The sequence below is a fragment of the Pogona vitticeps genome, chromosome 4, assembly GCF_051106095.1.
Source record: "Pogona vitticeps strain Pit_001003342236 chromosome 4, PviZW2.1, whole genome shotgun sequence".
In the NCBI taxonomy this organism is placed as follows: domain Eukaryota; kingdom Metazoa; phylum Chordata; class Lepidosauria; order Squamata; family Agamidae; genus Pogona; species Pogona vitticeps.
The window spans coordinates 19,920,976-19,936,598 of record NC_135786.1 but is presented as its reverse complement, the minus strand read 5'-3'; the positions used below and the strand labels follow the sequence as shown (position 1 = coordinate 19,936,598).

Here is a 15,623-nt window from a genome sequence, read left to right as displayed (position 1 = left end):
CATGTGTTTTTTTATGCATGTGCACTGGCAACAAAATGGAAATCTCCTTCTCTTCAAAGATCTATCTTCTAGAAGTCTGAGAAGGAAGTGAAGCCAGAACAACACAATAAGGCAGAGACCATGATTTACTCCTGATAGGTAAGGGGAGAGATTATCCTTGATAAAACAGACAGAATGCTGCAATATGTGGTGTAGAGGAATTACTTATGGCTTCTGCCCTCAGTGCTGTTATAACTGTTCCAAGTAAAAACATAGAATAATAGAAAGTGAAGTTGGAAGGGGCCTACAAGGCCATCAAGTCCAACCCCCTGCTCAATGCAGGAATACAATCAAAGCATATCTGCCAGGTAATTATCTACGTTTTTCTTGAATGCCTCGAATGTTGGAGCACTCACCAACTCCTGAGGTAATTGGTTCCACTGTCATACTGCTCTAACAGTTAAGATTTTTTTTCCCCTGATATTCAACATGATTATTTTGTGTTTTTGGACAACTCCCCATATTCCCCAGGCAACCATGCCCACCAATTTCAAGTCCAATTTCTAATGACATCATTATTTTCCTTCTTGGCTACAAGGAGCAATATCACACTTACTCCTTGTTTTAATAAGAGCAACATTAACAGTGTCATTTTTTGGCATAACATTTATTCCTTATTTCAAAATGCTAGCTTGGTTGGGTTCTCCCCCCCCCTCGTTAATTTAAAAGTTGCTACTGATAGTCACAAATCCTTTTAACTAATGTATCAGGTTTTAATCATATACCCTTGACCGAAGAACGGTACACTCCTATCTGGTATGGTCATCCTCTTCCACTAAGCATGCAGCTTCGGGAGGGATGCATATGGAGCAGGGAGGGAGGGAAGGGACACCCGCCCAGCCAGCCAGATGAACCAATTCAAAATTATCCCACAAATTTTGTATGGCATCCCAATCCACTTAAATGCCGTGGACAGGTCAATTGAAGGGATACAATCTCAATTCTTATGTAAAGTGCTATGGTTACCAAGTTGTGTTCCCCACTCAGTGCTTTGTCTAGAGACCCGATTTTCCTCTTTGGTAACAATGGCTTGGCTGAGATCATTTCAATTCTGGCTAAAACTTTTCTATAACTATGACCCAGAGAGGTTTTTGTACCACCTATTGCAGGACTCCAAACCTCCCTTAGGAATACTGCCTTTTTTAAAAAACTGAAATGGATTGGCTTAGTGACTCCTTGGGCTCACCAAATCAAGGACAAGCCTTCCAAATGATCAAAATAATTTTGGACATTGAATTCCAGGAATTATGGAATGCAGCCAATAAGACCTGTTCACCACTGTTTTCCCACAACCCCTTTAAGATAGAAAACCAGCTGCCTTCCTTTCCCTGCTTAAGTGTCCACAAAAACACAGGGCATTCTCCCTAGCCAGATGCAATGTCATGTCTGCAGCTTTACTATGTGGTAGGTTCAAATAAATTCCGTACCTTGAAAGACAGAACAGTAATAGCTGATTTGAAAGCCGAGAAGCCAGATGATGGTTTCAAAAGGCTTCCACCATATTAAGCATAGTGTTTTAGTCTAGTTTAACTCCTAGTCCCTTACAAAACTAGAGTATCTTGTATCTTTTGGAATTGTTTGGCTGTTTGCTTGCAGAATTGTGGATGACTTTTATTTCTGCATCTTTAGGCAGGTTGCAGAATTTTAATTGCGCAGGCTTTTCCTTTCTTTTAGCACAAAATCTAAACAGCCTGGGTCTCAATGTGTCTTGTTTATTGGAAGTGCTGCAGCAATGCAACAAAAATGAAGGTGAGGTGCATCAAGTGTGAAAAAGTCATCCCAAATTTATTCTCATATCATCAACAGAAATGCATCAGTAGGTAAGACAAAAACAAAATGTAACACTACACAGAATTTGCTTTAAAAGTTCATACATTCACAATGTAAGAAGAGACATGAACTTGGGATGCAACTTTGGTATGTTCCATGTAACAAGATCCATTTTACAGTGTAAACAGATTGTGTTCTTACTTTACAAAGTCCAGCAAGAAAGGCACAACTTGGCAAAAAAAATTCATTCTAAGTGAAATAAAATAAACTAAAACACTTGGGAGACACATTTAAAAATGGTTCAGGTGCAACAAAATTATACAAGTAAGGGTAGTTTGAGGGGGTAGAATTAAAAATAAATGCACTGTTTCTTGGGCCTTCTGCATGAGCAAAGCTGGACTCTGAAGTGAGAAAAAAAGACACATTTTTATTCAAGTCCTTTTAATACCAAATGGTTAGCTACATTTTCCAATGTAGATTTACATCAACCCACAGAGATATCCTGCAGATACAAAGAGGAGAGTTGGGGGGGTGGGAAAACCAAACACAAAATACTCTGTCCACCCCACAACACACATGACAAAACAAATTCAGATATTCCTAGCAGTATATCATATTTTGATTCAAATAGTGCACAGTAGCCCCTGCTTGGATCTCAAGTTCATTACAGTGGTTATTTTATAGAAAAATAGACACTCAGCACTACAAAAGAACAAAATAGTAATAATAACAACAATAATAATAATAATAATGAGGTAGATAACTTAAGAATCCAGCGGGCCATCCCAGTAACCTTCATACAATACAAATGCCATCAGGTTTTATTTTGGTCCCCCTGCCCCCCAAAATGCAAATATATAAAGTCCAGAGGAAACTTAGCCCCCCCCCCAAAGAATTTCTTCGACATAAGCTCAATTGAAACGAACCGGATTTCCTGCACAGGAAGATGAAACCTGTGCAGGTTAACATCTGGGTGGATTGTGCCCCACATTTCTAAAGTGGAAATGCTGTAACAAAAGAACATAGTCTCCAAGAGACGTACTTCATCTTGAATACAGACTTTGATAGATTCATCACTAAGCAATGGGGGTTGGGTGAGGAAGGGGAACCCTACGAAGATCAAAGATGCATGTATGAAGGAAAGACTTATTCGCAGGAAGGGAAATGTTTCCAAAATGCAGTCACCTGAGATTCCTGGCAGAACATTCAAAAGAACACAACCCTCCTCAGCATTTGATTCCCTTTTGACAGTATATACAAAGGAAGTTCGCCCTCCCGCTCCCGTTGCCGTTTCTTGATTTCGAAGCTATTCCAACATGCTGCCCCCATTCTGTATATCTATTCGGGGAGAACAACTCCAGTTAAACGTTAGACTTTTTGGCACAGTTCTACAGATGGTGGCGTGCATGTGGCATGTGTCCATGTAGTATTTAAATAAGCAGCACTCATCAATACAGAGTAATTACGATTTCTCATGGATAACAGTCAGTTTAAAAATGCAACGTTGCTTTCAAATGGCATTCTTCCAGATGAATTAGATTTGTGGGTTCAACAGGCATTATATTACATTCAAAAACTTATTTTTTAAAAAAAGAATTCTCACAAACAAACAAAAATAGATACTACTCTAAAAGGGCGGCATTCTAGGATATTTACCCGCATAATTAACTTCCATGTATCTGTCATGAACTCCAGGAGTGCCACATCCCCTCTTAATGACCATTAACTTAAGAGTCTCCTTGGCTCAAAGTCACAAATGGTTTGATGCAAGAAAACAAAAACAAAACAAGAAACACCAAGAACTCCCCCCCCCCTAAAAAATGAGGTAAATGTGATAACCTTTGGAATTTCATGTTGCAAAACGTCTAAGGTTTTACACATTAAAGTCACCCACACAAGAAATTCTTTGCAAGACCCGCATCTTTCCAATGATCCTAAATTGGCTTCACTTTTGTTTTGCGCATAACAACGGCATGATTGTACTCTGGGCAACTCATACAAAGACAACCATAGAATCATTTGCACGTCAGTAGGAAAATAATGATACTTGAGGTGTAATCTCTTAAAAATATATATTTATATATACGCTTCTATACCCATCTCTCTTTGTTTTTTTTTAAAAAAATCCATTCCATCTTCTCCCAAGTCTTCTTCATTTTCTTTTTAATTAACAGCAATATTGTTCTCTTCCATATAGTGAGGGAATTGGCGTTTGGGCACATTGTCTGTAGCAGTGCTGCTAGGCTTCTCCACCTCTGAGCCAATGGCAGACTGGGAACCATCCATCTGTGAGACTGTGGCGGAATTCATTGCTATGTTGACTGCTGGCCCTCCCCCAATTGTGGCTGGAAGAGAAGGAATGCCCCCACTCTGGATTACAGAAATCTCATTGGTTTTCATGGCTAAGCCATTGCTGAGCACCGCAGTATACTGGTTCCATGTGGCAGGATCGAGACTGACTGAGGCAGGCACAACTTCCTTAGGAAACATCTCTGACACCTTCTTGGGATCACTGCTGAGCAGAGCCATGGGGTTGTCGATGGAGAGTCTTCTTCCACGTCGTGCAGAGTTGCTCCACATGTGAGTTCCAACGTGGACCTGTCGGGGACACCGCATTAAGAAACAGAAAATAATGTAATTATTGTTCTATTTGTACAGATCCTGCAATACTCAAGGGGGGGAAGGCAAAATATTGTAGCACTAACAGAGCAGGATACAGAGAAAAGCTTATCAAGTGATTCAAAACCACAGATGTTTCAAGGAGGTGCATCTGAAAGTCAAGGCACAGCGTATACATGGTTGCAACACTCCTCTTCAACAGATACGGATGGGTAAGAGGTGCTATGCCCAGACCTTCAAGAAGTAATTTACACAGGAGCAGGGAGTTTGTCGGAGCTATAAATACAGTGGTGCCTCACATAACGATGTTAATTGGTTCCATTAAAAACATCGTTATGTGAAAACATTGTTAAGCGAAACACCATTTCCCATAGGAATGCATTGAAAACCGGTTAATCCGTTCCAATAGGAGCCTATTCAATACATTTCAATGGTGAAAAAAAAATCACCAAAAATTCAAAGACTCAGAACGAAGCCAAATTACTTTAACGAAGGTTTTATTAGGTGCACTAACGATTCCAAGCATTTTAAACATTTTTTAAACATTTTAGAATATTTTTAAAATAGCGAAAACAAGGCTGTCAAAAAAAAGTTACGCGAAACAGGGGACCTAAAACTGTCATCGTTAAGTGAAGCAAGGTCCCAAACATCGTTATGCGAAAATCCCCCATAGGAAACATCGTTAGGTGAGGCGGCAAAATTTCCAGCAAAGGCCATTGTTATGCGAATTCATCGCTGAGCGAGGCACTCGTTAAGCGAGGCACCACTGTATGGAGGAAGCAGGACTGCTGCCTTGACGTGGTGAAGGGGCTTGAGTAATTCAGAGAAGCTATGGGCTATGCCGTGCAGGGTCACCCAAGATGGACAGGTCATAGTGGAGAGTTCTGACTAAATGCTATCCACCTGGACTGGGTAGGTGGGACTCATCAGCCCTGGAAGGCAGCCCATCTAGGAGAAGGAAAACTCCAATATCAAACCTCCACTGCCTTGTGGCTATATCCACTGATGGAAAAGGCTTCAGAAGTTAGCCTCGAGGCAAAATCCGGAGCCGGAGTCCCGGAGGCAGGTCATGTCGTTCTGCCAACTCCTGCGAGGTTGCTGGAACAAGTTGTATTGGCTCTTGCCTTTCCATTCGATCATTTCAGCAATGTGGAGAGGGGGGATCTGCTGCCTAGGTAACCGCCTATCCTCCATATTATTTTACCCAGGCTTCGTGCTCTGGAAAGGACACTCATACAGAGCACATTACCATAGTCTCTCGAGACTGAAGTATGCCTAAGAGTCTAAGATAAGATAAATTTTCATTTTGTTATTTCTTGCAAGTTTCAGGGTGTTGTTATTGTTGTTGTTTAATCGTTAAGTCATGTCTGACTCTTCGTTACCCAATGGACCAGAGCATGTAAGGATGAAAACTGGTTAAAACTCATGCTGCCTTTCCTATGTGTTCCTTCTCTGTGTCCTGTAGCTAGCAAGGAAAGAAGGATCAATTAATCTTCCTAGAAGTACCTGCCCTATTCTGTGCCACACCACCGGAATGGCTAGTTTGGCAATTACGAAAGGCTTTCCCTGTTGCAGCACTTCAGTTTTGGAGCTTCCAAGAAAGTTAAGCTGGCTCCATCCAAAACAGTATTCTTCTGCATCACCTTTTGTTTTCAAAACTCTTTTAAAGATGGGATTTTAAAGTGGTTTTTAGTCTGTAAATCATTTGTGGGGCCCTGGTGGACAGAACTTTTCCATAAATAAAAAATAAAATGTAGAGCCCACTGCCTTTCACTTGCTCACCTTGAGGTTCCCTTTTGTAGTGAACGCCCTTCCACAGATGCTGCACGCAAACGGCTTCTCCCCCGTGTGAGTCCGCTCATGAATCTGAAGAGCACTTGCTGATGAGAAGTTCTTGCCACAGGTAGTGCAGAGATGCTGCCTGGCAGTACGGCGAGGGAGCGGCACCAAACCAGGAGGCACACCAGGTGACAATGCAGGGGGCCCAATAAAACGGGTCGCGCTCATGGGACGGTCGCTAGGAACTTCCATTTTTATAAGGGCTGGGGGTGCTCTGACAAACGCCGCATGGACGCTGTTTTGGCCTGAAGGACAATAAGAGGGACAGGCTGCTTGTTGGTAAACCGTTCGCACCAAATATTACATGGGTAGCTAAGGCTGCATAAACCCTTGAAACATGACACCAGTGTTTTCATCAACATTTTACCTAGACAACTACAAACAAATGATACAATCCTATGCTCAGAGACAAAGGAGAGAGCTTCTTTGGAAAAGCTTCTGCTGGTTGTGGTCCGAACACTCAACCCGTTGGTGGACTTAACAGCTTCTTGCATTGTTTCATAGGAGGAGACAATGAGACAAAAACATGTACACAATGGAAAACAAAAACTTTTGTTGAAAATGTCTATCCATATGAATCATCTTTTTCAAAAACGCAGTTTTTACAGGCCTCTGATATTGCCTGTTTAACAGGAAACATGAAGCAGTCTTAAAATTGCCTTTTCATGTTGTTTAACACCTTATTTATTATTTATTTTATTTACTCGATTTATACTCCGCCCATCTAGACCAAAGTCTACTCTGAGCTAACAATAAGACTTAAAATTAAAAGGAATATAATAAAATAAGACCAACAGTGACAGTATAATTCAAAATGGCAAAGTCATTAGGTGATGACAGGAGGGAAAGCCTGCCTAAAGAGCCAGGTCTTAAGTTTGCTCTTAAAAACACCCAGCGAGGGAGCCAGACAGATCTCTGGGGACAGACTATTCCAAAAGCGAGGGGACACTGCTGAGGAGGCCCAGTTTCTTGTTCCTTCTCTCTGGGTCTCCCTTGGCGTTAGGCCCCTCAGCCGCCCGTCCTGGCTAGAACAAGTGATTCTGGTAGATCTAGATGGGAGGAGGCATTCTGCTAGATCTTGAGGTCCTAAACTATTTTGGGCTTTATATGTCATCATTAACACTTTGAAAGCTGTGCGGAAACACACAGGCAACCAGAGTGGGGGAAAAATATGCTTGTATTTTCTCGCCGTGTTCTGCACCATTTGAAGCCTCCACATCAGTCTCAAAGGTAGCCCCACATAGAGCGTATTACAGTAGTCTAATCTCAAGACTACAAATGCATGGACCAGAGTGATGACCTTACTCTTTGGACAGAGCCTACATACAGGTGGCCTTGCAACTCTTCTGTGAAAACACTTTGAAGAGCACATTTGCAGTGTTGCTTCCAGGAAGCTGCTTCTTTGTAGCCCACACTTCCTTACGCTACCCACAGTACAATATGTGGGTGTTATTCATGAATACTTCCTTTGCTACCATCAACAACGGTGGAGAAAAGGGGAGGTCTGATACCAAAGAGGGAGCCATTGCTGTAATCCACAACACTAAAAATGCTTGATGTATTCGCGAAGGCTTTCACGGCCGGGATCTAATGGTTGTTGTGGGTTTTCCTCTGAAGATGCCAGCCACAGAGACTGGCGAAACGTTAGGAAGAACCACTTTCAGAACACGGCCAAGAAGCCCAAAAAACCCACAACATTTATTTGATTTCAGAAGCTAAGATGAAATCATTCCTGGTTAGTACTTGAATAAGAGACCACTGGGAGACACCCAGAATCTCCAGGTATGACAAGAAAGAATTCTTGAAGAGCAGGTGCCAGCCAAGAGTTGATAATCCTGAGCTAGAAGGACCAATGATGAAACTCAACACAAGGCCATATACTATGTTCTTATGAGACTAAAGCACAGGGTGTTGGGGGGCGGGGAGATACCTTTTTCAATCATGACTTCCAAAATCTCCAGAAAGCAGAATCAGTACTCATAATGTCTGGAGAATTTTGGAAGTTGTAGAATTAAGAATCTTTACTTTTTTGGAGTACAAGAGACAAATAGTCCTCTCTGGGCCCCACAAGATGATCTAGCTGAGACTGCCCAATTTGTTTATTAGAATATTTTTGTTGTTTAGTCGTTATGTCCGTCTCTTCGTGACCCAATGGACCAGAGCACGCCAGGCCCTCCTGTCTTCCACTGCATTCCGGAGGTTACAACTAAGGGAGGCTAAATTAACAGATCTTGTTTCTCACTGTGCATCCATAAAAGAGATGTGCATTGGCTCCACATCCTACTGCATACATTTATGCCTGCACAAGCTGATGATGTCACCAGCCATAGGCTTTATTTGCTCATTAAAAGTTTCCTATTCCATCTAACCCCAGTTTTCAGGGCTGCCTTAGGGCCCTTTGAGAACTGGAGAAGTCTTTGAGAACCCCAAAATATTTAGCTTTTAATGCTCCCAAACGGCAGCCAACAGTCCTGATCCTAGCAGCAGCAGCGATTTTCAGGTGTGAAAGCCTTCCCTAGGTCACAAGGGATTCTTAGAACATGGGGGTGGAACAGGAAACTTAATGAGTGATAAACACCTGTAGCCGATGACACAATCAGCTTTCACAGGCATACATTTACACAATAGGATTTTGGCCATTATCTAAATTAAACATGTTGAACTTTTAGGCAAACCACACTCTTCTGCTTTTTTGTTGGGTGATGTAAAATTGGCTGCTGTTGTGAAAAGAAAGACTCTCAACTGTCCAGTTTCATGCCCAGTTAATCCCATGTCATGCAGAAGACAGGGAGGCATACCTTGTGCAGGTGGGAAAAGCGGCACACCTGCTTCATATATGTGAAACTCGCTGATTTAAACCAAAAATGGTTTGGTTTAAACCATTTAAAGTAACTTGGTGCAGAGAAAAACTTAAAACAAAATTTTTTTTTGCCTCTTTCTCTATTCCCATCAAGAATAGTGAACTTTTCAAGGCAACGTCATATTTCTCAGATTTGTAGGCAGTCCATGGCCTGGGTGCCATAAACTGCTTGCTGCCAAAAAACTGCAGCATTATCAGCTTCCAGTCTTCCTACTTTCCTTTCACCGCAGGGCTGGGTAACATGAGTGCCTTGTGCCGTACAGAGCCTGTTGGCAGTTTTTAAAATCTCTTGCCTACCACAAGTGATGCCACCAAAATTTAGTAACAATGTGCTGGATAAAAAACCTAGGTTTAACATTTTAAGAAGAATACTTTATTACGATCAACAGATCAGATGTGAGCAGCACAGAATAACCGCACAAGTATAAACAGAATCAATACAATTATAATATACATTATGTGCAGAAGACTCTTAGGGGAACAAAATCCGTAAATAAATCTTAGGAGTATACCCCTACCCCCAGTTCATACAAGCCGCCCAGAGACCTTTGGGTAGTGTGGGCGGCATATAAATTAAATAAATAAATAAATAAATAAATATTCATATATGGGTACATACATGTATATATCTACAGGATTAAGACACTATTTCTCGCCTGCAGACTAGTGCCACTGCACAGAAGCTGGCCACTTTAATCGTTACTGATGGACATTGGTCTGACAGCAGATAGCGTGTATAGTACTCATCATCTCTACCGGGGATGCATTGCAAAATTGCACGAATAAAAGTATTACGGATACCAGTATAGAAGGAGCAGTATAACAGAACATGGCCAACCGTCTCCACCACTCCAGCCTCACAAGGACATAAGCGCTCTTCATAGGGAATGTTCTTGTATCTACCTTCCAGCAGGACTGAAGGAAGTACATTAAACTTTGCCAATGTAAAAGCTTTTCTATATTTTGGAAGGGTCAGAATATTCAAATGGCTAGCAGGTAAAAATGCCTGACCATAATCTCTAAAGCCAGGATGGGTCATAGCTATACTGACATGGTGTTGTAGCTCATTGTCTGTGATTCGCTGGTGTAGTTCCTGTTTTGCTTTTGTATAGCCCATTAACAAAATAGCACTTCTCGAGAAGCCCAAATTATTTAATTTCTCATTCATAGATCTTTGCCATCTGGACTGAAACTTATCAGTTAGCACTAGGGGAGCCAACCCCACAGGGGTGAAAAACATTTTTAGCCAAAAATTCAGCTTAAGTATCCATGCCCGAGACTCTATCAACATCTGGCCTGTTTCTAGTCGTAAAAGTGCATTTGGCACACAACTTGGGAGTCCAAGGATAGTTCTCAGAAATTTCATTTGAGTGGACTCCATTGCAATATAATTTCTGTAACTAAACCATTGTGCACCATATAACATCTGTGCTAACACCTTCGCATTGAAGACCTGTATGGCTGATGGTATATGCTGACCTCCTTTTGTAAAGAAAAAGCGTATGAGTGACTTAATACTTCTCTGAGCATTTGCTATAGTGCTGGATATTTGAGCCTTCCAAGATCCTGAGGACTGGAAGATCACACCCAGATATTTATAAGATTTAACTTGCTCAATTGGATGGTCATTTATTTGCCATTTGTGTGTGATCCGTTTCCTAGTAAACACTAAGACTTTTGATTTATCATAATTAATTACTAATTCCTCAGTTTTACAATAATTGCCCAGGGCTCTTAATAACCGCCGTAAATCAACACAGGTTAATGAGAGAAGTACAACATCATCTGCGTATAAAAGAGTAGATAAGGGTCTATCTGCTAGTTTAGGGGGATGAAAGTTGGTTCCAGATAAATTCTTGATCAAGGAGTTAATATAGATGTTGAACAAAGTGGGAGCCAATACACAGCCTTGTTTGATGCCAGCATATGTGGGGATGGCCTTGGTGAGGTGACCTGCTCTGTTACATCTCACCTTCAACCTGGTTTTTTCATAGAGGCAGCGGATCAGGAGCAGGAGCCGCCTATCAATATTGGTTGTCTCCAACTTCTGCCAAAGCCTGTGTCGTGGAATCATATCAAATGCAGATGTGCTGGATAAAAAACCTAGGTTTAACATTTAAAACAAGGTTCATATAGAGCACATGCCTTGTTTTAAAGCTAAACATGTGAAAGCACTATTCACCTTGAAAACAAGGTGTGTACTCTTCGTGAGCTTTGTTTATTTCCCAATAAAGCAACAAATTTTGCAGTAGTAGACTAGGGTGCAGTCTGCAAATTCCATTCTGGGGGCAGCGTGCCTTCTTCAGAGGTTGCCCACCCTGTTTCAGACATTTTTCTCAAAGTAAGTAAGAAATAAAAGTTGGACAAATTCAGGTAAACCTTCCATATTGATAATATTGATAAGATAGGAAGGTTCTAGGTTTTCAAAGTAAAAATATCTCAGACCACCAGATACTAGAACAGACTTCTGCAGGTTTATGCCTGCCAGAGTTGTTGGACTACATCCTACATGCCCCATCATTCAGCCAGTGCTGGTTGTGTTTGCTGGTGATAGTGGGCTTTGTAGTTTAAAACACCTGGAGGTCATTCTCTTGCAGAAAGCTGTATTAGAGGCAAGCGTTGGGTAGAACTGTTGTCTTCGTATGCCTTATAGTACCCTTGCATGTATTAATTTGGCCACTGTCAAATAGGATGCACAATCTTGGTCCAGAATGGGAGTTCTTACATTTGCTGCTCACCCAGGACTGGAAAAACAAGGCATTTTGAAAAGGCTCCCAATGAGCTGTATGGCACCATTTGAATGGCTAAAGAGTGCCCACCTTTTAAAGACAAAAGTGGGGGCAAAAAAACCCTGAATCCTTTCAGATGTTGTTGGACTGCAACTAATATTACTATTAGCTATGCTGAAGAAGGCTGATGGAGAGCCCCACTGTAGGTGTATCCAGGGTCACAAGTGGTTGCAGCCACAGATGCATCTCACATTTGTTCAATGGAGGAGAAATGGCATCAAGATATAATATCTTTCTTTGGTTTTATTGTTGGAGGGCAGAGCAGGATAGGGTAAAAAACCTAAGGTAGAACCTAATGAAAGGCCTTGGGGAGATTTGGCTGAGAAGCCTGGAGGTCTGCATTTGGACTTCTTATTTATTTTATTAGATTTATACCCCGCCCATCTAGACAAATAGTCTGCTCTGGGCAACATAAGCTTTGAATCACACCCACCCCCTCTGATTTCAATCAGGATCTGCCGTAAGTAAAGTTAATAACTCTTCTTTATATGACTCACCATACTCTCCATTTGGGAAATGTAACCCAGGTTCCTCTTTGATAACCTTGCGACTGACGTTTCCATAGGTGAGATCCAAAGCACTATCTTTTTCCACAGGATGAATTTCAGGACCCTCAGCCTTACTTCCCACCACACCATCTTCTTGGGCGCCAAAACCTGGAGATTTAGACCTGCTGCTCTCTGCTTGACTATTGGCTGGAGACAATGCTAGAAATGAAGCCGACTCAGAGACAACAGGACTGCGGCTGCCATTCGGATAGTCTGGATCACCTGCCCCTGAGGAAGAGTCATTGGTCATACCATCACTTTCTGCAGAGCCGTTATCACTGGACTTCAGGCTGTTTTGCCGCTGTAAGGTCAAAGCAGAATTCACTATTTTCATCTGGTTTTCAAGCACCGAAATGCTGGAAAACACTGAACCTGGAGGATCACTGTGAGAACTGCAGGGTGCGAGGGGTTTAGAAGACTGAGGTGGTCCTTCCAGTGAGTCCAGCTCTCCTTCCACTTCCATAGTTTCTATCTTACTTTGCGGACAACATGGATCTCCATTTTTCTCAACTACAGTAGTCTCCACATCAGCACTATCATGGGTGCTTTCGGGGACAGGGGTATTAGGAATTTGTCCACCCATATGCATACGGATGTGCTGCTGCAAAACTACTGCATTTGTAAACTTCTTCTGGCAGATGGGGCAGGAGTGCTGCATCTTTAATGGTGTGTTGGCACGGTGCACTCCGTAATGAGTCTTAAGGTTGCCTTTGGTAGAGAAGGCACGGCCACAGATCTTGCACTTGAATGGCCTCTCGCCCGTGTGGGTGCGGTAATGCATTTTGAGGGAGCTCTGGCAACTGAGGACTCGGTGGCAGATCAAACATTTGTTGGGGTCCGCCGAGGATTTGTCTATGTTCTCCACCAACTGCTGGAGTTTGGTGGTTTCAGAACCTTGCTCACCAGTTCGGCCAATGTGGAAAGCACTCGTGCTGCAGCTGGCTTGCGGAGAACTCCTGTTCTGCTCAACCCCTGATTCGTGACTTGATGGACCTGAGGAAGAACCCCCTTCACTTTCTGGAGAACGCCTAGGCTGTATGTCACTTGGAAGGGGACCACTAAAAGAATCCTTGCTGTTTACTAGGTTGCAAGTGTTCCGAGGTAAGCCTGCAGAGGTAGGCAGAACCGTCAAAATAGGCTTGGTATCTGCTATAAGGTTGGATTCATCAAGGGGAACAGACATCCCATGGGGTATACCACTCTCGGTGGGAACGTTGTCTAGCTCTTCTGCGACTGGATAAGGATTCATTTTGATCTCAGGATACTTGTCTTTATGTCGCTGGAAATGCACTTTTAGGTTGCCTTTGGTCGTAAAACGATTGCCACAGATGTTGCACTTGTAGGGTCTCTCGCCGGTATGGGAGCGGAGGTGGATTTGGAGGGCACTGTCGTTGCCAAAAACCTTGCCACAAAACTTGCACTTGTGTTTGAAGAAAGTCTCTTCGGCGGTGGGCTTGGTTTCAGACACGTTAACATTGGGCACCTTGCCTTTCCCTTTCTTAGAAGGGTCAGCCATGGGGGAGACGGCAGACAGCGGGTTTTGGAAGATGACCGAACCGGGCGATTGAGGTAGCAAAGGGCTTGCAAAACGGGAGACAGAGTTTTGCAGGCTTCGGTTTGCATCGGGCTTCAAGATGGCAGCGGACGTGAGCCCACTGGCCACAGAGACAGCTGGAATGCCCACGTTCACATGAGGTAGTTTGCCTTGCTTCAAGGATTCCAGTGATAGGCTTTGGTTCCCAGCTCTCTGCCCAATTAAAGCCACAGCAGCTGACAGCTGTTGAGACATGTGAGCACCCAAGGCTTTGAGAGAGTCAGTAGCCGCCGCAGCCGCTATTGAAGGATGCAAGACGTGGGGGGCCATCATCGCTATCTGGACACGGATTTGCTCTGTCAGCTGGATCTGCTGGAGCTGCTGCTGTTGCAGACACACCAGTTGCTCAAGGATCATAGGAATAGCATTAAGGCTAGCTGTTGATGGGGAGATGGTCTCCGAGGTACACTGGTTGACTGCCACTTTAGTGCCACGGATAGTCTGCAAAGTCACGTTAGTGTTGGGTACTTTGGGTTTTGGTAGATAGCTTAGCCCGTGGGTTGTGGGAGGAGCAGAGGGCTCGGTTTTTTGATATATCCCTCCCACTGATCTGGTGTCCACTTTCTCTTCTCTCTTTTCTACAGGAGAGCAATTCTTCACATGACTCTCCTTGGCCATTCCGCTGTCCATTCGATTGCTTGGGAAAGTCCCCGAGGAACTGTCAGGGTAACCTTCCAATGGCATGGTTCCCTCACTGTCATTCATGATTAGGACAGGTGGTGTTTTAGTGCAATTTCTCTTATGCTCAAGGAATTCAGAGAAGTCAAAGAACTCTGCACAGCATTTGTCACAGATGTTGGTTTCCTCCGTCCGGCACCTTTTGGAACTCATTTCATCACCTCTGTCACCTGGGGCATCTTGTGGATTCCCTGGAAGAACACCAGAAAAAGAGAAGGCATTTCAGACCAGACCAAATATATGACAGAGAAAAACAAGACTGGAGATCTAAGGTCAGAAGAGGTTAGTAGACCAAGACATTTAAAGGATGGAATTGAAGAGATTTCTATGTTTCCCCCTGCAAAAACAAACAAACAAGGTTCTATTTCTGCCACAGAATAAAGCAACTGAATTGACAGATTTTACAAAAACTGCATCTTTTAAGATTCTAATGGAATATAAGGACACAAAAATTCAAGATTTTCAAAAGCAGTGGTTTGAAATAAATTAGCCAGAAATAAGCCTATCCAAGTCATCAATACAATTACTTCTAAGATATTCATTGGCCAGAACTTTATTATTTATACCCTCCAGCATAAGTCCATTGATGCAAATCTCAGCTCTGAATTGCTGCAAGTTAAGAAGTCAGTGGTAGCATTTCTTCTCTAACACCAGTCATGTGACTACAAATGCCTGTGCTGACTTCTTAATTTGTGGCAATTCACATTTAAAATGTGAGCCAATAGACTTATTGGTAACATATGTTTTAATACTAATGTAAGCAATGAAGAAATTAGAAAAGATCATTAAGTATAAAGGTGTGTCGCAGGAGATCAAGATCATCCAGACTCCAGTATTTCCAGTTCCCATGTATGGATGTGAAAGCTGGACAATAAAGAAAGCTGACA

At 42.6% G+C, this 15,623-nt stretch overlaps 1 protein-coding gene and 1 long non-coding RNA gene across 3 annotated transcripts in view; one reads left to right on the top strand and one right to left on the bottom strand.

The window, feature by feature from the left end:
* Positions 1–58: 58 nt before the first annotated feature.
* LOC144588781 (uncharacterized) lies at positions 59–6,191 on the top strand. The gene is made up of 3 exons (XR_013544477.1): positions 59–138; positions 1,714–1,859; positions 4,007–6,191. It is a non-coding gene; the product is annotated as an uncharacterized LOC144588781 (long non-coding RNA).
* SALL4 (spalt like transcription factor 4) overlaps positions 1,804–15,623 on the bottom strand; it is a 31,551-nt gene continuing 17,731 nt past the window's right edge. For both annotated transcript variants that reach the window (XM_020779527.3, XM_078392172.1), the window contains exons 2-4: positions 12,414–14,927; positions 6,211–6,512; positions 1,804–4,407 (exon numbers count right to left, since the gene is read on the bottom strand). In XM_020779527.3, the coding sequence (XP_020635186.3) occupies positions 3,973–4,407; positions 6,211–6,512; positions 12,414–14,927 (3,251 nt within the window). In that variant the 3' untranslated portion in view covers positions 1,804–3,972. The remainder of the gene's footprint in view (positions 4,408–6,210; positions 6,513–12,413; positions 14,928–15,623) is intronic.